Source organism: Rattus norvegicus, chromosome 18, assembly GCF_021556685.1.
Source record: "Rattus norvegicus strain SHRSP/BbbUtx chromosome 18, alternate assembly SHRSP_T2T, whole genome shotgun sequence".
NCBI lineage: Eukaryota > Metazoa > Chordata > Mammalia > Rodentia > Muridae > Rattus > Rattus norvegicus.
This window is the reverse complement of record NC_141551.1, coordinates 62,911,667-62,939,638: the sequence shown is the minus strand read 5'-3', so window position 1 is coordinate 62,939,638 and position 27,972 is coordinate 62,911,667. Positions and strand designations below refer to the sequence as shown.

Here is a 27,972-nt window from a genome sequence, read left to right as displayed (position 1 = left end):
TTAAAAAGAAAGATCAAACAGCAGTGGTATCTATCTTTCTGTCTTTGGCTCTGGTTTTCGTTCTGTGTGAGTGGTCCTCTCCAGAGAGACAAACCAGTTGCAAGGAAGCACGGCAAGTATTAATGGCGAGTCTTGTGTTTGGTTTATTACAATATGCAAGAGACTGATTCGTATGTTCCCAGACACTCTGCTGTTAGTCGCTTCCTAAAGCTCTTGAAAGGCCCATCTGCCTCCTTTCTCTTGCGGGAATCCTGCTGCTCGGTCCTGCCCTGGGTACCACCACCAAACCCCGTTCCTTCCTCTGACATCCCACAGCCTGTAACAGATGGTAGAGAATTTGCGTGAAAGCTGGGTCCCTGGACCTCTGTATCTGTGATCTGATTACATGAACCAGCCTTTGGCGCTAGCCTTGGGGGATGGCTGCTCTTCTGTGTCACCCAGTGCTCGGAGCACATAAGCGCCCGCATAAACCAGGAACTGTCCGGTCACCTGGGCAGCATAGGATGCGAACCGCAGCAGACTCCTGCAAGAAAGCAAGAGAAAGACACATCAGGCGTGCGATTCTCTGGGCTGGCCAGAGATGGAATGATGGGAATGCCTTACCCCACCCCACCTTACTAAGCTCCAAGGGGGCACCAATCATGTTGGGAGTTGCGGCATCCATGTAATACCACTTTCAAAGCACACAGTGTCTGATTGCTCCCTGGTGGGCTGCCAGTACTCTCCAGCGCCACCTACTGGGGACAGGGCCCTCAAGCAACTTTGGCAGGGGCCTGCCTAAGTAGAAACTCCCACAGAACCTCGGCACAGAGCATGTGCTTGCTATCCGAGGATTCTAGCAGCCAGGTGACTGTGAGGGGCTTGCTCCTACAACCCCAAGGTCAAGGTGACAAGACCAGTAAAACTGAGGAAAATGGTTGAAAGAACCAGAATTATGATCCTCTGATAGGGCATGTGGAGGCTAGGTCGTTGGGGGTGTTTCAACTTGCTCCTCACAACAAGAGGACACTTTGCCCTGTCCTAGCCTCTGAAGTCCCGAGACTGAACTAGTCTCATTTCAGATTAGGTCCAACAAAAAGTGTTTCCTCATGTTCTAATTCTCTTCCTGGTCTCCGAAGTTTTCTCTCCAGTTTTCACATCAGCGGAACGTCTGGGCCAGGTCCCATGGCGTGCGAGCGCGTGGTGCGAGCGTGGTGCGAGCGTGGTGCGAGCGTGGTGTGAGCGTGGTGCGAGCGTGGTGCGAGCGTGGTGCGAGCGTGGTGCCAGCATGGGTGTGTCCCTTGCTGGGTATTGGACCTAGGGCCTCTAACACGCCAGGCAAATGACTTACCACTGAGCTATTTCACACTTACATCAAAAAGCACAAAGTCCAGTTGGGGATGTAGCTTTGCGCTTTTTGGTATAAGTCTGTGATCTAAAAGTTAAGTTGAAGACCACGTGGGTCAGAGCACACCGGTTGACAACAGAGGATCCAAGCCCTGTTGTTGGGCTCTGGGGCAGAAGACAAGTTAGGAGGAGCCACCTGTCCCACACGTGGGTGTGTCCAGACCCCCACTGTGCCCCCACGATATCCCCTGGAGTTTGTTACCTTAACAAGGCCTTGAAGCTTGTGCAGCGGATATCATACGACACTGAGTACATCTCATACATGGTGGCTTTGACATTGAGACAGCCGAGGAAGTCCTTGGGATTCAGCCTGTATAGGTCGAAGGTGACTCTGGCTATTCCTGACTTCTTTGTTTGTGTGCAGACATACTTATTGCCCTGAAGTAAAGAAGCAAGGAACAGGCTTCGAACCCATGCTGGCAAAGACAGTCAAAAACCACACAGTTCTGGGGCGATGGCAAAGTTTGGGTCTCCTAACTGTCAGTTCTAATTATTCCTGCCAAGTGACCATCAGGCTGACGTGTTATACTACAAGTGCCCTTATCTCTTCCCTCAACAACTTACAGTTTTGTGATTCCGGATACGTTGCTTTGGTTTTGAGGATTTAGTGTCTGATGTAGAGAGGTGTACCTGTCTTAGGGAGCCTCCTTGCTTGTTTGCATAGAGCCCTGAGGCCAGACCTTGAGGATGAAAGGACTCCTTTGCAACTGTCACATAGCCATGGAGGAACAGAAAGCACTATTTCTGTTTCACTTCACAAGTGCCTCTGATGAAGCAAATGCTGGAACTCGTGTCTCTTGGGGTGTCTCCTATTTTCCAGTAACTGCCGAGGAGGACAGATGACTGTGTGGAAACATTAGCCACTTAAGGAATCACTCTGTCCCAGGGATACCAGGTGACCCTTCAGGTTGGGAGAGACACGTACTACAAAAACTTGTAGATAGCTCTGTCACACCCTGAGAGAACAAAGGCATCCCAAGATTCAAATGCTAAGTCCAGGGAGATGGCTCAGTGAGAGAGAACTTGCCTCGCATGTGCAAGGTTCTGGGTTCAAGTACAATCTCTAGTCCCAGTCGCAGGGTAGGAGGGGCTCAAGAGCTGCTTTCCTAAGTGGGTTTTTTTTTTCCCTACCACACACAGGCCCCACTGTTTTCAGGGTCAGGCTTAGATGATGCAAGAGCCCATACGCCTCAGGAGCTTTGGGGGTTGGGAGTGCTGGAAAACTTCGAGTATTACACAACATGATCAAATACATTTGAAATTAAAACATGGGGCTGGAGAGATGGCTCAATGGTTAAGAGCACTGGCTGCTCTTCCAAAGGTCATGAGTTCAATTTCCAGCAACCACGTGGTGGCTCACAACCATGTGTAATGAGATCCGATGCCCTTGTCTGGTATGTCAAGGACAGCAGCGTACTCATATACATGAAATCAATCAATCAATCAATCTTGAAATTAAAACATAAGTAACCCCTAAAAGCGTGCCAGTCCTTCTTGCTGAAGCCACTGTCGGTGTCCCCCTCTTCCTACCACCCAGATCATGATGACAAGTGATTTTGGTTGTTGCCCAGTGTACCCCGCATAAGAGCCTGTGTCACTTCTAAACCTACCATCCATCACCCAAGAAAGAAACATCATTTAAAAATCCAAAACTGGGGCTGGAGAGATGGCTCAGTGGTTAAGAGCACTGATTGCTCTTCCAGAGGTTCTGAGTTCAAATCCCAGCAACCACATGGTGGCTCACAACCATCTGTAATATACATTAGATAAATAAAAATTAAAAAAAAAGTTTTAAAAATCCAAAACTGAGTCTGACATGGTGGCACACATCTTTATTCCCAATACTTGTGAGGCAGAGGCAGAGGCAGACAGAAGATCTCCATGAGTTTGAGGCCAGCCTGTGCTACATAGCAAGCATCAGAACAGTTGTGGTTATGAAAAGAGACCCTTTCTCCAAACAAACAAACAAATTCAAAGCTAAGGAATAGAAGGAATTAAATCTATTGCCTCCCTCTGCTTCTATTTTACTGCCTCACGTTGCTTTCTGGCTTTTCAAAGTTTACCTGACGCTCCTTTTAGGCTGCCTGTAGAATTGACCAAGATGCTATCACAGTGCTAGGCTAGGGGTCCTCACATGTGGGCATTCAGGATCCTACAGCCTCTCAGAGAGGAAGGGCACAGCTGGAAGACACACTGTCTTCTTCCAGGGTGGCAGACAGCATATTCCCCTGGGATTTTAGGATTCTGGGACTGAGCAAGGGAGACATCTGGTGGCTGTTTCTTGGTTGAAATCTTTGTTCCCTTTAGAAGGAGCCTCTGGGATAACCTTCCTGAGGCAATGTGGCAATCTGTCCTCTTCAGGAAGCCACCATTTCTACCCTACAGGAAAATGGCTGAGGAGGTAAGCCAGGAGAGGACTCCAGAATCTTTGATGGGGCTTAGTGGTAGAGCATGAGAGGTACCTATCTGTGAAAGCCTGGGTTCCATTCTTACCACCCCAACTCCACCCTCAAAATCCAGTCCTCAAACCAACCAAGTATTTCAGATTCACAGGGCCTGAGCTGACCCTTCAGTGTGGTACACAATTACTACATCTTAGCATGACTTGGCACTGTGCTGAATTTCTTAGGTCCCATTACTGTGTAGGACTTAAATGTGCCACTTCTGAATTTGCCTCTAAACTCTCTTTGTATAAACCAACAGCAAACACCTTTTCCATCCGTGTTAGCTTTCTATCGCTGCTATAATAAGTTCCCAGAACCACAGCTTAGAAGTCACATGCTTCTGCTCTAAAGGTGCCGGGAACAGGGGTCCTGACCAGTGTTCCCACCTTCCTTGGCATGTGGTTCTCCTTTCCCCCTGAACCTCAACCTGGCCCATATCCTCTGGCTTCACCACCCCATGAGAACGCTGTGGTGACACCAGCCTCAGGAATAGTGAGGTGACCTTCCCATCTCAGGACACACATCTGCCAAGGCCCTCTGCCGGGAACCATTCTGAGAATGAGAGCAGACGCTCTGGAGGTCTCACACAGAAAGACAGGGATAGAGGAACCACTCTGGGAGAACACCAGCCTGACCTGTGACAAGCCACAGGTAGCTTGTTCCCAGCAGTAACAGTCAAAAGAAAAAAGCTCAGGAGAAGAAGGAATTGGAAGCTTGGCAGTGGTGGTGCACATCTTTAATCTCAGCTCCTGGAGGCAGAAGCAGGTGGATCTCTGTCAGTTCCAGGACAGCCTGGTCTATATAGTGAGTTCCAGGGGAAGGAGGAGGAGGAGGAGGAGGAGGAGGAGGAGGAAGAGGAGGAGGAGGAGGAGGAGGAGGAGGAAGAGGAGGAGAAGGAGGAGGGGGAGGAGGAGGAGGAGGAGGAAGAGGGGGGAGGAAGAGGAGGAGGAAGAGGAGGAGGAAGAGGAGGAAGAGGGGGAGGGGAGGGGGAGGAAGAGGACGACGATGACGATGATGACGACAAAGGAGGAAGGAGGAAGAAGAGAAAGAAGAGGAAGAAGAGAAAGAAGAGAAAGAGGAAGAAGAGAAAGAAGAATAGGAGGAAGAAGATGAAGAGGAACTGGAAGAAGAGGAAGAAGAGGAAGAGGGAGAAGAGGAAGAGGGAGAAGAGGAAGAGAGAGAAGAGGAGGAGGAAGAAGATGGAGAAGAGGAAGAAGTAGAAGAAGAGGAAGAGGAAGAGGAAGAAGAGGAAGAGGAAGAAGAGGAAGAGGAAGAGGAAGAAGAGGAAGAATAGGAAGAAGAGGAAGAGGGAGAAGAATAGGAGGAAGTTGAGACAGAAGAGAAAGAAGAAGAGGAGGAAGAAGATGGAGAAGAGGAAGAAGTAGAAGAAGAGGAAGAGGAAGAGGAAGAAGAGGAAGAGGAAGAGGAAAAAGAGGAAGAGGAAGAAGAGGAAGAGGGAGAAGAAGAGGAAGAGGAAGGTATTTTATAGGCATGGTTTCTGTGGTGGTCCCCACAGACACACAGGGAGTAGCAGTAGTAGGAGGTGTGGCCTTGTTGGAATAGGCATGGCTTGTTGGAGGAAGTATGTCACTAAGGGGCTGGCTTTGAGGTTTAAGATGCTCAGGCCCAGTGTCTCACTCTCTTTCCCTGCTGCCTGTGGATCTGGATGTAGAAATCTCAACCCCTTCTCTAGCACCGTGTCTGACTGAGTGCCACCATGCTTCCTGCCATGACAATGGGCTTAACCTCTGAACTGCAAGCCAGCCCCAATTAAACGTTTTCCTTTATGAGTTGCCACGGTAATGGTGTCCTTTCACAGCAATAAAACCCTCACTAAGACAGTTAGTTGCCTATTTTAAGAATAGCATTTAAGGAGGATGCAGGATGGCTCTTACAGGGTACCCAGGTTCGGTTCCCAGCACCCACATGAAGGCTCACAACCATTTGAAACTCCAGGTCCAGGGGACCCAACACTACCCGCGGGTGCCAAGCACATACATGGTGCACATCTGATAAACCAGCCTCCATCTTGGGCTTTGAAGCCATCTTATAGGAAACTCAAACTAAGTCATTCCTGCGTATGATTAAATCTGTTTTTCAAAGATTACGTTATATCCAACCTGTAACCTTGACTCCTAATGCTTCTGTACTGCCCTTTCCAGGAAACAACAACCACCTCTTTGTTTCGGGAGGTTTGGACCAACCCTGCCTTATGTTCTGCTCCTGCAACCCAATTTATTTGCTTGCCCAATCCCCCATTTGGAAAGCCCCTACTCCTAAACTACAAGAATCTTACCTTCTCCATGCCCATCACTGATCTCTTAAAGCCTACCTCGGTAGGATGCAGCCATTGTGGACAAATAAAGCTTGCTTTAATGTCATAATAAGATAAAACAAGATCTTATCTATCCCAGAGGTCCTGTGAGTCTCCTCTGGCTATCTCACCAGCACGCAGGAGGAAACCACCTTGGCTTTCCCACGAACACTATATTGCCAACTTTGTATAGTTTTGAATGACCTAGAAATGGTTTAATGCAGAAGTTCTCACAGTGTGGTCTGGAGAGAGAGGATCAAGCTTAAGATCCCTTCCGGGTTAAAGCTATTTATACAATAAATACGAAAAGACAATTGTCCTTCTCTGTTCCCCTAGGTCCTGATTTTCTACAGCATGCTTAGGGAACATGTGTGGCTCAGTGAACCATTATTTTATTTTGTTCTTTTTCTTTTTCTGCTGTTTTTCCTTTGGGCTTCGAGACCCAACCTAGGGCCTCATGCTCGTGAATTTCATTCACCACCAAGTTACACCTCGGTTCAAAGTCAGGGTTTTCCAAATGATCTAAGCATAATGCTTCAAGATCACTTTGATGAAAGATCCTTTCAAAACTCAAGACAGACCGAAGAGCTCAGTGGAGCAGAATAATCAACTCCACTGGGACCTCCTCAGATTCTCCATGGAAGCTGAGCTTTGTGGAACCGGCACCTGTTGGCTCTCACGCTGAATCAAAGCAGAGCATTCTCAATGGTGTGAAAAGACCGTGAGTACCCTCAGTGTTTCCTCTCTGTCTTCATATCTGCAGCCAGATTTCCTTCATAATTCCACCCAAACAATAGAGTATAGCAGGTTAAACGCAAAAATATCTCTGACAATCACTTATGGTGCGTGCGTGCGTACCTGAATATATGAAGCACCCCTACTCAGAGATCAGAAGAGCATCAGATCCCTGGAACTGGAGATACAGATGACTGCGGGCCACCATATGAGTTCTGGAAACTGAACCTGGGTCCTCTCCGAGAACAGCGAATGCTCCTAACTGCAGAGCCATTTCTCCAGCTCTGAGAATTCAAATGTCTTCTAGACATTAAAGAGGTTTGCAAAAATACAAAAAGTATAGTTCCTTGCTCTCTTTTGGAGAGTGGTTGTTTGTTTTTATTTACTTTAAGAAAATAGTTTCTGGGGTTGGGGATTTAGCTCAGTGGTAGAGCGTTTGCCTAGCAGGCACAAGGCCCTGGGTTCGGTTCCCAGCTCCGAAAAAAAGAAAAGGAAAAAAAAAAAAAAAAAAGAAAGAAAATAGTTTCTGAAGCTGGAGCGCTATCTGCTCTTCCAGAGGCCCTTAATTTAGTTTAATTCCCAACAACCGCGTGGTGGCTCATAACCATCTGTACTGGGATCTCATGCCCTCTTCTGGCATGTATGTGTACCTACAGATAGAGCACGCATATATTAAGGGAATAAATAAAATCTATTTAAAAAAATTTTTTAAAATATATCTTCTTATTAGAATATGTGGTTTAAGCTATAGCCTTTACTGTTATTATTAGTCAACACATATTTCTAATTTCTCAACTTTAGTCTTGAGGATTGGGAATGTCTGTACTTATGGCTTCTAGTTTCTCAACCTTGGCACAAATGACATTTGGAACTGGGTGATTTCTTGTTGCAAGGGGTGTGCATTGCAATTTCCCTTCTCGACAGTAACAACAGTGTCCCCAGTCTGTCATTCTAGACCATCTTTAGTTGTTACACCACGGCTCCTACAGGCAAAATATCCCCAGGTAAGAACCTCTGGTTGGATCTGTTGACTGTTTTGGTGAAACCCTTGTTAAGGACAGGTACTCAGAGTCTTCATGACCCTTTGTGAATCCCGGAATGAAGACTTCTGATGTGCTGCTCTCTCAGCACAGTGATGGGATTTCCACAGACAATGCCTGCAGCTGCAGCCATGTGTCTTCAAGGTTGAAGGGCAATCTACTCAGTAAATAGGCATTGGCAGGTCAACCTATATGCAGTTAAACGAGCACACGGTGATGGCTGTCTGTACGTCTGCATCCCACTGGACATACAGTGATGGCTGTATTACATCTTCATGCCACCGCAATGGACCTGTGGTTTGTTGACAATATTTGCCACCGTTCACAAAGGTGACACGGGTGGTCCTGATGCACATCTGTCATACTGATGTTAGTGTGCTTCAGGGGTGGATCCATGTTTCTAGGTTGCAACTATGTTTCAACCCTGTTGTTTTAGACACGATTTGTAGGGGGGTAGGGAAGCTTGTCCTATGTCTTGAAGATGGAAAAAGGGATCATGGGGCTCCCACTTCTTCTTTGCTGTCTTCATTTCCTGCCTCTAATACAGGTGGCTTTGCCCCATTGCTTGCTCCTGCAAGGATCTGCTGTCTCAGCAAGGAGGCTGCATTGTTTGTTGACCGTGAGACAAGATAAACCTTTCTTCTTTCTAAGTTAATTGTCTCAAGTATTTTATTATAGTGTGGAAGGTTGATGAGTACAGACACACACACACACACACACACACACACACACACACACACACACACACAAGATTAGGGTAGGTCACTGACTAAATAAAGCTCATGATTCAAAATAATTTATTTGAAATCACATAGTTGGGCTGGAGAGATGGCTCAGTGGTTAAGAGCACTGACTGCTCTTCCAGAGGTCCTGAGTTCAAGTCCCAGCAACCACGTGGTGGCTCACAACCATCTGTAATGGGATCTGATGCCCTCTTCTGGTGTGTCTGAAGACAGCTACAGAGTACTTACATATAATAAATACATCTTTAAAAAAAAAGAAATCACACAGTCTAAATTCAGAGACATCAGATTTTTCTAGAAATGTGTGAGAATGCCTTTGAGGGTTGTAGCTATAGCTGGTAGGTGAGAGGTGAGTATAAAGTATTTAATTATGATTAAGATGTGGCTTGCTCAGTGCACTTGTAGGTAGACCATCTACCCAGTTGTTTGCATAGCAAGGCTGTACTTACCGGTGTCCATTTCTGTCCCTTTTCCAAGATCATGAAGTGTGTGTTGTCTCTTAGGGTCTGAAAGAACTCCTCTGTGTCCACCACGGTACCATCCTCCTCCAGCACCAGCGTGACCAGGCCAGTTGTGATGACCAAGACATCCAGAGTCTAGGTTTGCAAGGGAGCACAGGAAGAGGATGAAGGGAACAGGATGACGTTTATGTTAAGGTTTCAGGGGGTCTGGCTGACCGGGATAAAGCCGTGCTGGTGAAGAAACCCATTGACAGGCATCTGTGATTCAACCTTCATTCAGAAGGACAGATTAAGAGCGCTCTCTTCCTAGAGTGACCTAGTGCATGTCTACAGTTTCCGAGATTGCCTATCATGTACAGGAATAAGCAGATGGCCTTGCACACCTTGTACTTTAAGTGCATGGCCTCATGCAACACCTCAACCCCTGCTTCATGGGCTGGATGCCCACGTCATGCCTACGTCTCATTTCTGTAGGAATCTCTCTGGGACTTGGCTGAGAACACTGTCTATCCTGGTCAGATCTCCTAGGTCATAGTTTCCCTTGTCAAAGAAGGACAGTTACATTTTCAGTTGTTCACCTCTGGGCCCCAGTCATCCATATGCAGAGATAGAGTGTCACTTTGACCCCTTCCTTCACTTGCTTGTTATGTCTCCTCCCAAAGCCCTGGAGCCTACGAACAGACTGATGAGTTTGATATACTGTCTTTCTTTCTTTCTTTTTTTTGGTTCTTTTTTTCAGAGCTGGGGACCGAACCCAGGGCCTTGCACTTCCTAGGCAAGCGCTCTACCACTGAGCTAACATGCGCTTCGGGCAAGCGCTCTACCACTATACTATCTTTCTTTTCTTCTTCCCTCCCTTTCTCCTTCCTCCCTTTCTTCCTTCCCTCTTCCTTTCCCTCCTTCCCTCCTTCCTTTCCTCTATTCCTCCTTCCCTCTCTCCCATCCTCTCTTCCTCCCTCCCTTTCTCCCTCTTCCCCTCCCCTCTTCCCTTCCCCTCCCACCCCCCCCTTTTTTGAGACAAGCTCTCTATGTAACCCTATCTGCCCTGCAACTCACTCTGTAGACCAGGCTGGCCTCGAACTCAGAGTCCTGGGATTAAAGGCCTGTGCCACCACTACCCAGCTGATACGGTCTCCTTTAACGCTTGTGTCTTATCACTGGCTTAGTGCCCCAGGCCCGGACTCTGAGCTAGCAAAGGGTACCTGAGGCTGTGACCACAGTACCTTGCTGATAAGTTCCCGCAGGCTGCTGGCCATCACCCCACGCCGGCTGCTTCGGTCATGGTTTGAAACCCGGAAAGGACGAGCAGGGTGTATGAGGGGGGTAAGCAGGACCTTTTTCGTCTGCAACCCCATGAATGTCAGGGGCCTATGAAGGAGGCACAGAGGAGAGCACTGTTCAGACAGGGTCTGGTTTCTGCTTCCTGCAACCCACCCCCAACACACACACACGCACATGCACGCACACGCACACACACTCACATGCACACACACACCACACACTCTCTCTCTCTCTCACACACACACACACACACACACCACACATGCACACGCACACGCACACGCACACAGAGGATTTCTCTTTGTAATAGCCCTGGCTGTCCTAGTCTTGAGCTGAAGACCAGGCCGGCTTCAAACTCACAGACATCTGTGTGACTCTGCATCCTGAGTGCTGGGATTAAAGGCATGTGCCACCAGCTCCCAGGCTTTTAAGAAGGGGTTTGAGACACACACAGATAATGCAATTTTAATACTTGTGTCTAAAAGAAACACACCACATAGGAATTACTAACTGTTAATCTATCCATACCTCCAAAGAGCAAGCTAGTAACTGATCAGCTTAGCGCACCCGGGCATGGCCTCAGTGTGGTCCTCAGCTCCTCTCCAAACTATATTCATCAAATGTTGATTCAAAACATGTTAGATTTATTTATTTTATGCGCAGGAGCGTTTTGCCTGTACATATACAGGTGTACCACACGTGTGCCTGGTACCTGTCGAGTTTGGAAGAGAGCATTGAATTCCCTGGAACTGGGGTTACATGGGGTTGCTGAGCCTCGAACCTGGGTCCTCTGCAAGAATGATGTGTACTCTCCAAGCCATCTCTCCAGCCCCCAAATATAAATGTATTTTATTATTATTGTTGTCATGTGTGTCCGCATGTATATGCTGTGTCCGTGTAGGTACACATGCTGAAGTGTGTGAGGGGCAGTCAGAGGACCAGTTTCCGGGGGATGGTCCTCACCTTTTATTTTATGTGGGTTTGGGGATCAAACACAGGTTGCCAGTCTTGTGGATCAAGAGCCTTTCCCCTCTGAGCCACCTCACTGGATGGGTTGTAAAGCTAAACATTTGAGAATATGATTTCTAGTGACTAAAAGCAGCTAAGCCAAGTTAGAGAGTTGGTGTCGCTAGACAGACAAGTAGGTATATATTTGTATAACACTGGCGCAGAATTAATTTAAAAGCCAAATACTGTTCAACGTGTTAGTCAGTCCAGGGTTTTCGTTTGTTCTATTTTTAGTGTAGGGTTAGAACTCAGGGTTCTGTGACTGCTAGGTTAGTACTCTGCCCCTGAGCAGAGTCCCAGCCAAGGTTTTGAGATCAGCCTAGAAGGGTAGTTTGGTATGGTTAAAAATCTGTAACACCTATAACAAAAAGTTGGCTTAAAACAAGTCATTCAGGAGTTAAAGCCATTCTGGGCAACAACACATGGCGTGAACTGACCGAAGAAACAGATCTCTAAAGATACTTTTAAACTGGGATGTGCAATTTCTGTCCTGTCTTAAAACCACACTTAAAAAGATAGGGTTTAAAACAATGTTTCTTTAATGGGGTATTAAAATTACACCTCCACATATTTGTATACAAAAACCTTTCTTGTTGAAAACCAAACTTTGTAACATGAAAATAGCCCACTTGATGAGGCTTTTGCACTGTCCAAACTCGGTTTTGCCTTCTAAAAATTTTGGAAGTGTACAACATTGAAGAGGTTAAAAATCACTGGCTCTTGGAATCCACCACCCCTTGGCCCCCTTTCAGTTTGCCTGAGCTCTGGCAAAAGTTCTCTCAGCCAAGGTCAGGAAAGTTCCTAGTCTCTATAAAATGTGGAGGTTTTATAGGTTATTTTATTTTGATATTAAAAGAGCTTCAATTCAAAACTGCAATTGTTAAGGCTCAAATTTAACAGGAATTGATAGTGAGTAACCTTGTTAAATGATCAGATCCTTTAAACATGTTAAAAATACATTTAAAATCAGGCTAAAAACTGATGCTATTGGGCTGGAGAGATGGCTCAGTGGTTAAGAGCACCAGTTGCTCTTCCAGAGGTCCCAAGTTCAATTCCCAGCAACCACGTGGTGGCTCACAACCATGTGTGACAGGATCTGATGCCCTCTTCTGGTGTGTCTGAAGACAGCGAGTGTACTCACATACATGAAATAAATAAATTAATTATGGGGTTGGGGATTTAGTTCAGTGGTAGAGCACTTGCCTAGCAAGCGCAAGGCCCTGGGTTCGGTCCCCAGCTCCGAAAAAAAAAAAGAAAGAAAAAGAAAAAAATAAATTAATTATAAGATTAAAGCTTTATTTAGTCTCCTATTTTATATTTGCAAGGCATAGTTTAAAACAGATAACTAAAAACAGACAAAGATTGTTTAACTCAGATATACTAGGTAAATACTGGCCCTCAAACCTGTCAGAGATCAGCTGAATAAGGCATTTAATATGTTTAAACTTACCATGACAGAGACTCCCAAAGCCTGATAGTGACACCGCCCCACCCCTGCCAAGGTCTCCAAGAAGATATGGTCACAAAGGCACTACCTGGAGTGTGGTACAATAACCACTGGGCATAACTACCCCCAATGTCTTGCCAGGGCTGCCAGGGCTAGCCTGAACTGTGGACAGAGGACATTGGAGAACGGATTGCCACGCTTTGACAAGGTGAGGTCAGTTTCTCTCATGTTCCTCCTCCACAGGAAAAGCCTCTTCATCTTCTGGGCTGGATGGCCAGAGTCGGCCTCTGCCCCTGGTGCCATAGAGATGCAGGAGCCTTGGGCATCTGCCTGGGTAATAAATGTGGACAAGTCTCTGGCATTAAAATTGATCCTTCTTCAAGTCTCTGATCAAATTGACAGCTATGCCAACTGTAGCTTGACAGCTAGAGAACAACAGACAACTAGCTCCTTACCTCAAGGTAATCCCTCACCGGGTTTGCTTATTAATTAATTAAACTACTAATCAGTTTATTAATTAATCAAAACTACTAATCTCTTATGAAGAAGGACAGACAGATTTGCTTTGCCCACGGGTTTCATGCTACCATCTATGACTCATGATTAACAATTAAATAAAAATTACAAAATTTAAAATTATATACATTATATATTAACTTTATACATATGATATATAAAATGTAAGGCTATAAAAGTTGCTGAGAATATTCAAAAGCTCAGTATGTTATAAAAAAGATTAGAGGGCCTAAAAGGATGTTTTAAAACATATACACACAAGTTATAAAGATATTAAAAACACTATAGGATATGTAAAATACGAAAAGACGTTTCATAGTTCTCCCCCATGCTGTTGTTATTTTAGCATCGATCAGTGGAGTTCTGATAACCGGATGGACGCTGGGTGCTCACAGCTCAGTTGTAGCTTTGAGGTTTGGTACTCTCTTTGGTTGTCTGCGGAATAGACTTAAAGATGCTTCTCATCATTCTAAAACCATCTCTGCTCAATCTGTACATCTAACCCTTTGCACTAAATGTTCCATGACCTTTAACCCAAACACACACAGACACACACACACAGACACACAGACACACACAGACACACACAGACACACACACACACACACACACACACACACTCACACACCTCTTTTATTAGATCTCAAATTCTACTCCTGCTCTTATAGATACCTGCTAATTGCTTTTCGGAGAGTCCTAAGACTCGGATCCCTTTGCCACAGATCAAACAGATCTGTCTGTTCTTAAAAATGGGGTTTCCCCCTTGGGAACTTAAACTTTCCTGGGCCACTATTCAAAATGGAGGTCTTATTCCAAATAGTTTCTTACATTGGTGTGGGTGTCTCTCTTGTGTTGGGGTCCTTCCCTGGGGCAGTTTATGCCATGAAAGTTTACACAGGAGCAGGAAGGGCTGTTGGGTGGTTGGTTTGGGTCCAAGCTTGTCGTGGGTAACTATACAGAACAGTTCTATTGACTTTCATCATGATTGGTTTCCAAGGGCACAAAACATAACAAAAGATGTAATCGATCTTGGCATTAGAAAGTTTCCTAGTAACAGCAAAGACATATAAAAAAATTTCCTTATAACCCCAGGGTAGCCAAGTAACAGTTACCTAGGCCTTAACATTTTACCTAGGCCTTATCAATAACAAACATCATGAATGTCACCAGAAGAACAGAAGGGGGAAACTCTAGGTCCTGAGTTCCATGAATTTTTGTATTTAGTTTTTATTTTTAAAGATTTATTCATTATATACACTGTAGCTGTCTTCAGACACACCAGAAGAGGGCATCAGATCCCATTACAGATAGTTGTGAGACACCATGTGGTTGCTGGGATTTGAACCCAGGACCTCTGGAAGAGCAGTCAGTGCTCTTAACTGCTGAGCCATCTCTCCAGCCCATGTATTTAGTTTTAATTCTTTGGAGAATGTGAAATTTTACACCTTCTGCTAAGCCAGGTTACCACATGGGAAACAGCAGGCCCTCTGGTGTATTCTGTTCATGTCTGCTCTCAGAGATAATTAATATCATTTAATATTCTCTTCCCTAAGCAGAGACTAAGTCACAGACTTCAGCTGAGGCAGATCTTTACTGATGACTTTTAAAAAAATGTACCCCCCAAATCACACCAACGTGGACCAAAGAAATGACTACAGCAACATCAAAACATTTTCTGAGAACGACCCAACCCTCCATTATTCAGTTTTTGTTAACGGGAAACTATGAAGAAGTAGTGTGGTGGATTAGTGAAAACGAAAAAGATAGGCACCCTTTTAGTAGTTAATTAGGAAAACAAAATTTGTTTCATTTTGGGGTTAATATTTAATTAAATTTCAAAGTGTGATGGGCCTGTTCCTGTTGCTGTTTTAAGTCAAGGTTCTCGTGTAACCCAGGTTAGCCTCTCATGTAACCCAGGTTAGCCTTCAATTAATCCCCTATGCAGCAGAGGACAATCTTAAACTTCAGATTCAGCCCCAGGCATTCACTGTCACTGTCCACCGTGAGCTAAGCAGCAAGGGCACAAACGAAGGGCGCGCGATTAAATGCAAGACACGTTGGTCGCCATGAAAGAGTGCCTCTGAAATGCCACTGCATGCTCTCAAACGCCTTGCAAGCCTGTATTCAACAAAGGAGAGAAATAATCCTGGGAAATGGAGCATTAAGACACGCCCTAAACACAGCTCCATCAGGTGACAGGTGTGCTGTTGAGCCTCCCGGTGGCTAAGCCTCTGTGGAAAGCAGGGGTGTGACACACAGGGAGCTTTAACCCAAGGGCTCTTCCTCACGTGGGAACAGACCCATAAAGATATCCCAAGGAGGGCTGGAGAGATGGCTCAGTGGTTAAGAACACCGACTGCTGGGGTTGGGGATTTAGCTCAGTGGTAGAGCGCTTGCCTAGGAAGCGCAAGGCCCTGGGTTCGGTCCCCAGCTCCGAAAAAAAGAACCAGAAAAAAAAAAAAAAAAAACAAAAAAAAAACAAAAAAAAACACCGACTGCTCTTCCAGAGGTCCTGAGTTCAAGTCCCAGCAACCACGTGGTGGCTCACAACCATCTGTAGTGAGATCTGATGCCCTCTTCTGGTGTGTCTGAAGACAGCTACAGTGTATTCATATACATTAAATAAGTAAATAAATCTTTAAGAAAATATAAAATGAGAAAAGATATTCCAAGGAGCTGGAAAGATGGCTCAGCAGGTAAGAAGCAGTAGGTGCTCTTTCAGAGGACTTGGTTTTGAGTCTCAGCGCCCACATTGTGGGTCGCAGTGGTAGTTCCAGTTCTAAGGGATATGGTGCCCTCTTCTGGCATTTTTGGGTACTACATGCATGGGGTGCACATATATACATTCAAGTAAAACAGTCATACGCGTAAAATAAAAATTAAGGAAAAAAAAAAAAAAACCCTGTCAGGTTAAGTCAGGTTGCTATCTGTGTTGATGCATGTAAGGAAGTTTAGAAGAGGGGACTGCCAATCAACACTGGCCACTTGTAACTTCTTATTCCCTTTTCTCCTCCATTCCTCTCCCCCTCCTATAGCTCCACCAACAAGTTGACACTCTGAAATTAGACCTAGGTTGTCAGCAACGATTTGGTCTGAAATGCACACAACCAGCCTCCCCAGGACCCCATACTGCTCGCCTCTGAGCACCCGTCATGGTGATTCTTCAAATGCACCACGGTCACCACAGCACCATACCCCATTTCTCAGATGGGAAGGCTGAGACCCAACACGGTGTCTCAAGGTCATCCAAAGTGATAAAGGTAAGTGACGGGATGGGATGTGGCATCTGTCCTCCTAAGCCAAAAGTTTCTGTTGGGTGGAAGAACTGGATCACAAACAATCTACAACATCCTGAAGCAACCAGGTCGAGAGCACAGCAGCTCAAATCGTGATTATTTTATTATTATTACAATAATAATTCTCTTTTAGGGCGGACAGAATCTCTCTATGTAGTCCTAGCTGGCCTGGAACTTGCGTTGCAGACCAGTCTGGTCTCGAACTTGTGAAGATCTGCCTGCCTCTGCCTCCTGAGTGCTATGATTAAAGTTTTGTACCACCACATCCAGCCTATTTTTTAATCATTTTTAATTAGGTATCGGTGTGTATGCTTGCTTTCGGGTATATGCAAGTGAAGGCAGGTGCCCAAGGAGGTCAGAGGCTCAAAAGTCCTGAAGCTGAAATTACAAATGGCTGTGAGCTTCCTGATATCCAAGCTAGGAATTAAACTCAGGTCCCTTGTAAGAGCGGCAAGCGCTCCTGACCGCAGAGCTCTCTCTCCAGTCCCAAGCACAGCTTATATTATATACTGGATTCTTTCCCTTTTCAGAAGTGTAAAGTGGCTGCACAATAGATGCTTCCCTCGAGACTGTGTGGAGGGGACTGGGCTAGACCCACGGGGCCCTGACCCAGCCCTCCCATCTGAATGACCGTGGAACCTTGACCGTAGACCTAGATGGGTCTAGCATAGCAGTGGCCCTGGCATTTGGCTCCTGAACTTCTGCCTTGATTCGGAGGAGTTGTACCAGGTCTCTATTGCACAACCCAAGGCACAAGATGTCCACATAGGGCTGAGCTGACACTAGGGCAGAATGCGTGCAGTGCCACCACACCTGGTGGCTTGGAAGGCAGCAGTTGGGGACTAGTTATGTTTATGCATCCCAGTCATAATCCCAACTTTGTTCTCAACCTACTCATACCAAGTGAAGCTCTAGCCAGCTGGTCATATCTTCTAGAGGAGGAGAGGACAACAAGAGTTCTACATCCTGTGCACACTAACGGACTAGCAAGACACCTCTAAGTCACAGTTATGAGTTATGAGACAGTGGCCCGGGGACAGCAGGCAATGGAGAAGGTCATTAAGCAGTGCCAGTTTCAGAGTTAGGAATATACAGCCAGCTTTTTTGGGGGGGCCAGATTTTTTGGGGGGCCAGGGGTATTTTGAAACAGGGTCTCACTATGTAGTTCAAGCTGACCAAGAACACCTGATCCCCTGCCTTTGCCTTGCCTCCTGAGTGCTATAATCGCATCTGGTGTTACCACACCTGGCTCTCTAACCAGAACTTTCTTACCTTGGTGTCAGTCCCACCAAATTATGTCCTTCCCACAGGAGACTCGGAACCCCCTGTAGAGAGTGTATCTCCTACTTCTGAGTAAGAGGCCTTTGCTGTTCCCATGAAGCCTCTGGAAACTGCTCAGCGAGCCCAGGGTCTGCCTAAGTGTCCTCCCCACCCCCACTGCACTCCATTTATTGGCTAAGTCAAAAGTATGGCAGAATAAAGTAGGAGACACAAGAGAACAGGGCCCCGTATTGAAAAACCAAAAATGCCAGGTCTAGCCGCTAGCAGCAGAAGGCATATCTTTGACCTAGTTACCTGGGCCTCAGGTCTCCTCATTGGTAAAAGACACTTACGTCTTCCCAAGAACCACTCCAGTAACCTGGCCCAGCTGAGGAGTTCAGAAGTCCCATTGTCTTTTCCCGTCTGACAAGATAAGGGTTGGCAATCACCAGTGGTCTTCCCTACCTCTCCTGACCTCAGGGTAGCCTTCCTGGCTAGGAAGAACAGTGGATCTATTGTTCTTAGCCTTCTATTTCCTAAGCAAGAACTGGCTCACTGCTGGAGATAAGACTCTTAGAACACACACACACACATACACAAACACACCACACATACCACATTCACACATATACACACACCACTCACACACATACACATATACACACATCACACACACCACACACACACACCACACACAGACACACACACATACACACATCACACACACACACACACACACCACACATACCACACACACACACACCACACACATACCCCACACACACCACACACACATACACACACACACACCACATACACCACACACACACATACCACACACCACACACACACTACACACACACACACCACACACACACACCACTCACACATATACACACCACACACACACCACATACACATACACACACATACACACACATACACACACACATATACCACACACACACACATACACACACACACACCACACACACACACCCCACACACACACACCACACACATAGAAATCAAACTCCAACCATTTCTTTTTATCAAGGATGAGTGTCTTAATGTGTCAAAGTATTAAAAAAAAAATCAGGCTCAGATGGAAAAACAAAAATCAAAAACTTTTGGATTCTTTGGGCTCACTGTGACCCCAAGTCCTAAATAGAAACCCTCCTTCAACAGTTTCTCTCTCTCTGTGTTTTTTTTTTTTTTTTAAGAATAGCCTGGTCTACAGCGCTAGTTCCAGGACAGCCAGGGCTATGCAGAGAAACCCTGTATTGGAAAAAACCAAACTAAAGCAAACCGAACCAATACAACAACAACAACAACAAGACTGTCTTTTAACACATGGAGGGATTACTTAAGATCGAACTTTTATGCACACTAAACCCAAGTAACAAACATGCGTGAGTACTGACTGCCCCAACTAAATGATCAGTTGGTCAAGCTGCTAAACGCACAGGGCAAGGTGTTAATGAACAGGGTTTGAGCAGCCTCTGCTCTCTCTGTCCCATGGGAAAGACGGAATGCTGTATCTGGCCATTGTCACACTTCTGAAAGTGGGGTTTCTATTTCCACCCCACCCCCCAATATCCTGACTTCTCCACGTTAAGACAGGGGACCTGAAGAGCTGAGGGTGTGGCTTAGCCGTGAGCAGAACATAAGGCCTTCTTCCAAGAAGGGTTGGTTCTTCTTTGATAGCTCCCCAAAATCAAAACAGTAAGACCACTGAGAAGCCTCAGAATTCTCAGACGCTTCTCACCTTGTCCTCAGTGAGAGCCACTGCTCCCTAGTTCCTTGGAAAATGGGTGCAGACGGTTCCATGAAATTGGAAGGGAAGTAACTCATTGAGGAAAACTAATAAGGAAACGGCGTTTAAGGAAGTAGATTGTTCAGAGGAAATAAAATCAATTATAGAAATCCGACTTCCTAGAATATTCTCGAAAGTTGTCATACATCAGCTCTCCCAGAAGAGGGGCTAATGAGGGAGCTTCATACTCTTCTCTGAGGGAACTTGTGAAAATATGACTAGAAGAAGAAGCCACAGACTGACGACAGTCCACATGGATGTTCTCCAGTAAGATGGCTACCCCTCCCCTTGGACATACACTTCCACACCAGAGGGAAAAGGCCAAAACCAAGATCAAAACTCCCCGCATGCTAACATGACTATGTGGAACCTGTTCACATGGACTGACGTGTCTTACACAGGAGCCCAACTCCCATGATCCAATGCACCTGAGCAAGAGCAGTCTCAAGGGGGAAGTAACACGTGTTCTATAAAACGTATCGTTTTACAGGATAGGCAAATGCTCACCAGATTTGGGCCACATACCAAGGGCCCACAAGACAAGACTAAGTAACCCCCCTCGGCTACTATGAAAGACTTTTATCCATCTCTGGGAGCTCACCTGGGGCTTCTTTGTAGTGTATTGTGACCAACCCTCTGCCCTTTCTGCCTTTGGTAGGTTCTTTTACCAGCTGCTCCACTGGCCTTCCTCACTATTCTACACGGAACATCCTCAAAGCCCATAGAAAGCTTTCTTTGTAGGCTACCCATGGACTGATGTCTATCCTGAAAGCACTAGAAGAAAGTCCCTGAAACTAGGTCTTAGAGAAAAATATAGCTCTCTCCTTGTATCCACAGGGGGTGGGTCCCCAGGGCCCCAGTATCTCCAAATTCACAGATGTTCAAGCTCCTTTATAAAATGTAATGTTTGTAGAACCTACACACATCCTCTTGTATATTTTGACCATCTCTACACTACTGAATACACCAAGCACAACGTAAATAGCTGTTCTACTGGATAGCATAGCGGGACAGGCCATGTCTACACAGGTACAACTGAAAAATACAGATATTTTCAAGAGCCAGAGATGGTGGTGCACACCTGCACTCTCAGGTGGTACACACCTGCACTCTCAGGTGGTACACACCTGCACTCTCAGGTGGTACACACCTGCACTCTCAGGTGGTACACACCTGTACCCTCAGGTGGTACACACCTGCATCCTCAGGTGGTACCATCTGTACCCTCAGGTGGTATACACCTGTACCCTCAGGTGGTACACACCTGCACTCTCAGGTGGTACTCACCTGCAGATGGTACAAAATGACTGCACTCTCCATACCTGAAGAGGCAGAAGCAGGCAGATCACAAATTCGAGGCCAACCTGGGCTACATGGAAGAATCTAATCTTAGTAACAAGAAAGGCAACCAACCAACCTCATCTCCAAACAAGATCAATCAACCCCCCTGCCCCCCTTGCAGTTGGTTGGATCCTTGGAGGCAGACACTGAATGTATGGAGGCCAGCTGTGATTTTTGATGATATTATTGATAGAGGCTAATTGGTGATTACTGTATATTTCACTGTTGTTCAGAAAATGAGGAATGAAGATAAGGGAAGGCCAGAACTTTATCAGCCAAACACCACAGGGGCAAGAATATGTGAAAACGTTAAGGTAGGCAATGGTGAGGTCACACTTCAGCAAGTGGAGAGAGGGATGAGGATCCGGAGGTGCCCATCAGGTTTAGAGGGGGTCTATTCTCTGTAGGGTGGAGTCCAAGGGTACTAGGACCAATGGCAAGAGCCAGCAGATCAGACTTCCCATCGCCAAGCTCCCCACAAGACTCCTTGTAGGTAGCACACACAATTGGAGCATGCTTGCCCACAAGTCTCAAGAGTCTGCCTGACCCTCATCTATTTTTGAAATCTGACAGAACGCTTACTCTAAGAACAGACCGAAGCCCTTGGACACTTTGTAACATTGTAAAAGGAGGTTTGGTCCCAGGAACAGACCAGAAACTAGGTCTTGAAATTTGTTTGTAGCGAACTTGTTGTCTTTCTAAGGTCACCAGTGAAGCCGAGATAAATTCTGAGCTGGAAGAGCAGCTGCTGAAAACCACGTTCTTACAAAAGGGACGCCATTCTGATTCTTTTTTGAACCGTGCTGGAGTGGAGCCCATGGTATCAGACTTGTTAAGCACTCGCTCCTGGCATCGGGAACTGGTTTTACAGTCAGGAACCGGCTTTAAAGTCGCAGGTCACCTCTGAATCCAGCGATGACAGTGACGTCACCCCTAGGCGACTAGAAAGGACTCAGGCCTCTGTTGCCATGGCAATCGCCATAGATTCCCAGCGTCCACCTGGCCCACCTTTACCAAGCATTTGGTTACATCACAGTCCAAATAAAAGGCAGAGAGCTCTGACCTTCCCTCTCTTTCCTTCTTCTTCATCGTCCCCTTTGTCCTTTCCCCCACAATAAACCTCTCTCCGGTGGAGGAACTGTACTGGCTTAGTGTGATCTGTCCGGATGAGCCAACATTCTAACACAACGCTCACTGTACCCCTGAGCAGGGCCCAGCCATAGAGGATCGCCTGAATAGTTAGTTACATGTCCTCATGTTGGCCTTCCAGGGTAAAAATCAGCCTTGTTACAGCTTCAGAGTTTTGGCCGAAGCAGACCTCGTCTGTAATAATAAACACCTACAAACATCAAGAGTTCCACTAGAAGCCTCCAATCCCTTTCCTTATTACCAAGGTCTCCTGTGGTTACAGGTTTGTCAACGAGCTGTTTCAGGACCTGCAGTTAGGGCTGGAGAGATGACCCAGCAGCTGAGAGTTGGGAACCCAGTGCCCACGTCAGGTGGCTGACAACTATTTGTAACTCCAGCTCCAGGGGACCCCAAACATCGTTTTTTCCTCTTCAGGCATCCCATACACTTATAGTGTGCACATGCGCACACTAATAAAAACTTTAAAAGTCATTAAAGAAGAATTTGTCATTTGTGATGGTGGTATGTGCCCAGGCATCCGGGAGCACGCACAAAGGCGAGGAGGACACCCGGTGTCCTCTATCATCCCCTCTGCTTCATTCTTTTGAGACCAGGTCTTTACTGAACCTGGAGCCAGGCTGGTGGCCGGTGAGCCCCTAAGCACCCGCCTGGCTCTGTCTTCCACAGGTCTGGGGTTCTGATTGCCTGTGACCAGGCTTGGCTTTATATGCAGGAGCTGGGATCTGAACTGAGGTCTTCATGCTTTGGCAGCAAGCTCTCTTACCCCTGGAGCTAGTCCTTCTGCCCCCAAAGAGCTCCAAATTATTTACAAGTATCCGTCTTTCCCATCTCGGCCCAGGGCTTCCTTCCTGCGGGTTTACTGAGCCACACCCTCAGTACAAGTATGTCTTTCATACTGTGCTTATTGATTAAGTTACTCCCCTGGCAGAATCCAGTTATTAGCTAATGAGTGACAATTACAGTGTACCGCGCTGGGCTGTTTAAATTCACGGACAAGAAGTAAAACTGCAGTGAGACCACAGTGTGCTGTGGGCCTTGCCTGTGGCTCACTAGGATTTTAAAGAGGGATGGGGCAGGGGAAAAACTTTTTCTTTTCCTCCAACCAGTAAGTACTATAGGTTTTCTTCCAGTTTCGTTTGGAATTGAGTCATGCCAAAGGATTAGAGCAGGCTGGTTTGGAAGTAGGTAGATTTTTTTTTTTTTTTTTTTTTTTTTTTTTTTTTTTTTTTTTGAGGACTGAAGCAAGCTTGTCACTAACAAAAAGCCATAAGCCCCTCAGACTTGTCAGGTTGCAAGGGAGGAGTCATCGTAGATCATATATTCCACAGAGTTTAGATTTACTGAGTCACTTCCGCCTCACACATGACACCATAGAGACCTCACCCAGGTCTGGATACATTTTGGATTTCAGTAAACGATTTCATGATCAGACTCAAGGGGAAACCCAGACTCCATACATCCTACTCTGAGGCAAAATGATGCTTACTGAATGCTAACATCTGTAAACCTCAGCCCTTGAAGAAGGGAAAAAGAACCCCAGAACCACGGCTCTTGGCCTTGAGCTTTGAAGTGTTGTGAGGGCAGACAGCACGTTTTGCTGTAAAGACAGAAAACAGCAGCCCCTGTTCCCTGACCAGTCTAAGCACCAGGACACAGTGATGGGGGGAAAAACAAGGTTTCTCAGGACAAGCACAGACAGGAGCAGAGGAAGCAGGAGGAGCTTAAGAGAAGACTGCAGGAGGAATTAAGAAATCTGTCAGATGGGCTGGAGAGATGGCTCAGCGGTTGAGAGCGCCCGACTGCTCTTCCAGAGGTCATGAGTTCAATTCCCAGCGACCACATGGTGGCTCACAACCATCTGTAAAGAGATCTGATGCCCTCTTCTGGTGTATCTGAAGACAGCTACAGTGTACTTATATATAATAAAAAAAAAAAAAAAAAGAAAGAAAGAAATCCGGCAGAGCTGCTCTCATGCTGTGAGATCCTCCCCATCTAAACATTGATGTTCTACCCACACATCTCCTGCTGCTCATAGGTAGGATACCTGGTTATTTGAGAGCCTTTACAAATCCCCCAACTCCCAGAGAGGAAGCAGGAACCATCCAGGAAGACCAGCCCCTTTTCATTTTGGTGACTACTTTATTTTTTTTTTATTTATTTATTTTTTTTTATTTCGGAGCTGGGGACCGAACCCAGGGCCTTGCGCTTCCTAGGCAAGTGCTCTACCACTGAGCTAAATCCCCAACCCCTGGTGACTACTTTTTTAACCATATGAACTGACACACAGTTTCTCTTATGTCCCTGACTCATCAGCTGTCAGAGCATCCAAGTTTGGTGGCCCTATTCTCCTATTCTCCCCACATTTCTCTGCAAGAGATACACAGTGAGGTCTGTCATGGTGGAGCCTGTATTTTTATGCACCCAGGTTTCCTTTTGTAGCACTTTCTCTGTTTTTAGAGAATCAAGATCCCACTGTTCAACCTGTTCTGTAAAGTCACTGCCCTGACTCTGAAAGCCAGTCATCTAGATTACAGAAACAGAGGCAAGAGGACTACAAGTTCGAGACCAGCCTGGATTATATAGCCAGTTCTAAGCTAAACTGGGCCTTATAGGGAGAGCCTGTATGTCTGTCAGTCTTTCTTTCTCTCTGTGTTTCCAGTTCCTTCTCTCTATATCTTATTCTTTGTCTCCCTGTCTCTCATTCTCGTTGTCTGTCTCTTGTTCCCTGTCTCTGTGTCTCTCTCTCCAAATCTGTGTCTCCAACTCTTTTGCCTTAGCGTCTCTCTTGTGTCTCTGTCTCTTTCTTACATAGACACGGACACACACCCTCATACTGTCCTAGTACCAAGAACCAAAATGTTCTGTCAGCATATAGAGATAAACCGAAGGGGAATGGGACCAGTGGGGTTGGCTGGGAGCCAAAAATGCGGCTCCAAAACCTGATGAATCCAGCCCCATCCCCCACCCCGGGATAGGCAGAGTCGCACTCACCCGGAGGACCTAAGCCTGGACTCCTTCCTAGCCCTCCAGTTTGATTCTAAGCCCTAGAGAAGCCCTATCCAGCACAGACACTCCCGAGTTCCTCATCTCCTGCAAGAGGTGCAACAGAATGAGGCTACCCCCACGTTCACCACTGCCACTTGCGGACTCCCACGCACCTCGAGAGCGCACCACTGGGCAGCTGTAGCCCTTTTCCGGAGGAACCTTGGGCTGCTGGGCGGGAACTGGCCTGGCTGTGCGGACTGGCAGGGGGACTATAGCCGTCTGAGGGAGCAGAGACAGGGATGGCCTATGGGGTGTGAAAGGGAGGAGGAGCTCGGGGTTCACGGGAACGCTCGGGGAGATGGTGACTTGGGGCTCAGGAGGAACTGGGGAGCAGAAGAAATGGAGAGGAGCAGAGTACTCGGAAAGAAGGGTGACCGCGCGCAGGGGTACACGGGCAGCACTCGCCTGATGAGGGCTCCCGCGTAGTCCCTGGCGGTCTCCATTGGTGTGGGTCCTCGGGTCCCAAGGCCGCGCCTCTTAAATCACTGCCCTGTCCGCCCCGCCCCGCGATGACTTGACCCGATCGAGCCCAGATCTTGGCGACAGGCTGCGCTTCTGCGAGCAGCGAGTAGTTCCGGCTCCCACGCCTGGGTCCCGGGGCCACGCCCCTTCGTGGACAAACGGTACAGAGGGCCCCAGGACCCCAGATTTGGTGGTGTTGGTGGCTATTGTCAGTATTGTTTTTCTCTTCTGGGGGCTGGGGACACTGGTGAATCACCAGTGCCAGGGGTATCGCTTGGCAGTAGAAAAGCAGGTGCGCGTGGGGCGAGCAGTGTCCGAACAGGCTGTCTGCTGCTGGAGTCTCCAAAGCCCGGACCAGGGCTGGGCGGCTGGCCAGCGAGTTCCTAGGGGACAGGAGGAAGTTTCTGGGGACACGCGTACCCTCAGCACTTCGGGTTCTCGGAGGTGCCAGGGCTTCCCTGTGGGTGTAAGTAGAGAGTCTGAGTAGAGGGAGTGGAGGAAGCATAAGCCTGCCTCCTAATTATTGGCAGTTTCTGAGACACAGAAGGAAAGCGCAAAGTTTATCGGTCCGGAAGGTGGAAGATTTTCGTGCACTCAGTAAACAGCCACTGCCCAGGAAAAGCCGAGTTGGCGAGCATTCACCGGAGTTTCGCTACAAAGTTGAAGAAAGTTGACTTTCTTCTCAAGCTACAAACTCTGGAATAAGTTGCTGGAAGCTCCTCTCTGCTCACAGTCGCTGTCCAAGAGCTTGTTACTGTGTTCCAGGCTCGGTCATCGCCCTTTTCTCCAGTACAGCTCACAGGAGCAGAGACTGCTCCTTCCTCAGGGTCATTGGTGTCAACACACCTCACCTGACCTTGCAGGGAAGTAGAAGCCAAAAGCAATTTCCCGTGAACACCCTACAAGAGGCCCTCAGAGCTGCCTTTCCTGCCCAGAGCTATGGGGCTGGCCAAAGCCACCTGAGGTCATTAGCAGACCCTTCCACTGACACCTCATAGAGGAGGTGAGAAAATGGAACTGATCCATTCAAACCACCTATTCGGAAAAAGTATCACTGTAGAGAAATTCTAATGTCCAGATGCACAGGGTACGGGAGTGAACATCTGCTTAGTCAGGTTCAGAACCCAGCCCTCTGAAGGATTTGCTTGTTCATTTAAACGCCTTTGATATAAATCCTTAGTCTCTCCCACCCCTCTAGACCAGGCTGGCCTCAAGCTCACAGAGAGATCCTCCTGACCTCTTCCTCTTGAGTTCTGTCCTTAAAGGTTTGTGTCTCTACGTCCAGCAAATTTGCATTTCTAAAAAAACAAGGGGCTGTCTCAGGGCTGGAAAAATGTTAAGTTTGGATCCCATATAAAGCTGGGGGAAGGGGTTGGGGATTTAGCCCAGTGGTAGAGTGCTTGCCTAGCAAACGCAAGGCCCTGGGTTCAGTTCCCAGCTCCGGAAAAAAGAAAAAAAAATAAAGCTGGGGGAAGGGCCTAGGTATAGTGGTACACATCTTTAATCCCAGCACTTGGGAGACAGAAGCAGGAAGATCTCTATGAGTTCGAGGCTAGCCTGGTCTACATAGTAAGTTCCAGGACAGCCAGGGCTACCTAGAGAGATCCTATCTCCAAAACAAAACAGAACAAAACAGAGGCTAGAGAAGCCTGTAACCCCAGCGTCCTGGAGGCAGGGCTGTAAAGACAGGAAGGGTTGCTGCCGCTTGCTGGCCACCAAGCTAGTTCTAGGAAAATAAGGAGAGGATAGTGCAGGATATTCCCCTTCTGCTCCCCCATCACGCAATTCGCTATACATACATAACACAAATACTTTCACATGAGGCATGGATGGAGGAGCCCTGTCTTCACTACTGGACGATTTGCTAGTGATGATATCACCTTCAGCACCCACGGATGGCCACACCAGGTTCTGATGGACAGCTCTAATCTGATTGTCATACAGATTGGCCCTGTGTATGCTAAGTGGGTCACAGAACAAAACCAAGCCGGGAATCTGGAAAGAGCTGATTAGGGGTTGGGTATAAGAGGGAGACAGGAGGGGGTGGGGAATAGAGAGTAACCAGAATGTACTATAGAAAGTTTGGAGTTCTCAAGTAGCAAAATTAATAAAAGAATGAGGAAACATTCCCATAGACCAGCGGGCTCATTCCTAACAAAAAAAATGCTCGTCCATGCTCTATGCCCTAACCATCCAGGTAGTTGATTTGAATGAATAAGGCACTAGCC

The 27,972-nt window shown here is 46.9% G+C and overlaps 1 protein-coding gene across 6 annotated transcripts; it reads right to left on the bottom strand.

Moving 5' to 3' along the window:
* Positions 1 to 119: 119 nt before the first annotated feature.
* On the bottom strand, positions 120 to 27,867 carry Cidea (cell death-inducing DFFA-like effector a). Of its 6 annotated transcripts, none has more exons than XM_087592369.1 (6): positions 25,684 to 27,867; positions 10,347 to 10,491; positions 9,112 to 9,258; positions 1,589 to 1,764; positions 1,353 to 1,414; positions 120 to 523 (listed from the first exon to the last, which is right to left on the bottom strand). In XM_087592369.1, exons 1-5 carry the CDS (start codon positions 26,247 to 26,249, stop codon positions 1,354 to 1,356), a joined length of 1,095 nt encoding a protein of 364 aa, XP_087448495.1. In that variant the 5' UTR covers positions 26,250 to 27,867; the 3' UTR covers positions 120 to 523; position 1,353. The 6 variants fall into 6 exon arrangements, with proteins under 6 accessions (XP_087448495.1, XP_087448498.1, XP_087448497.1 ...); XM_087592372.1 differs by having other exon boundaries at positions 25,396 to 25,737; XM_087592371.1 differs by having other exon boundaries at positions 25,688 to 25,737.
* Between the last annotated feature and the right edge of the window lie 105 nt (positions 27,868 to 27,972).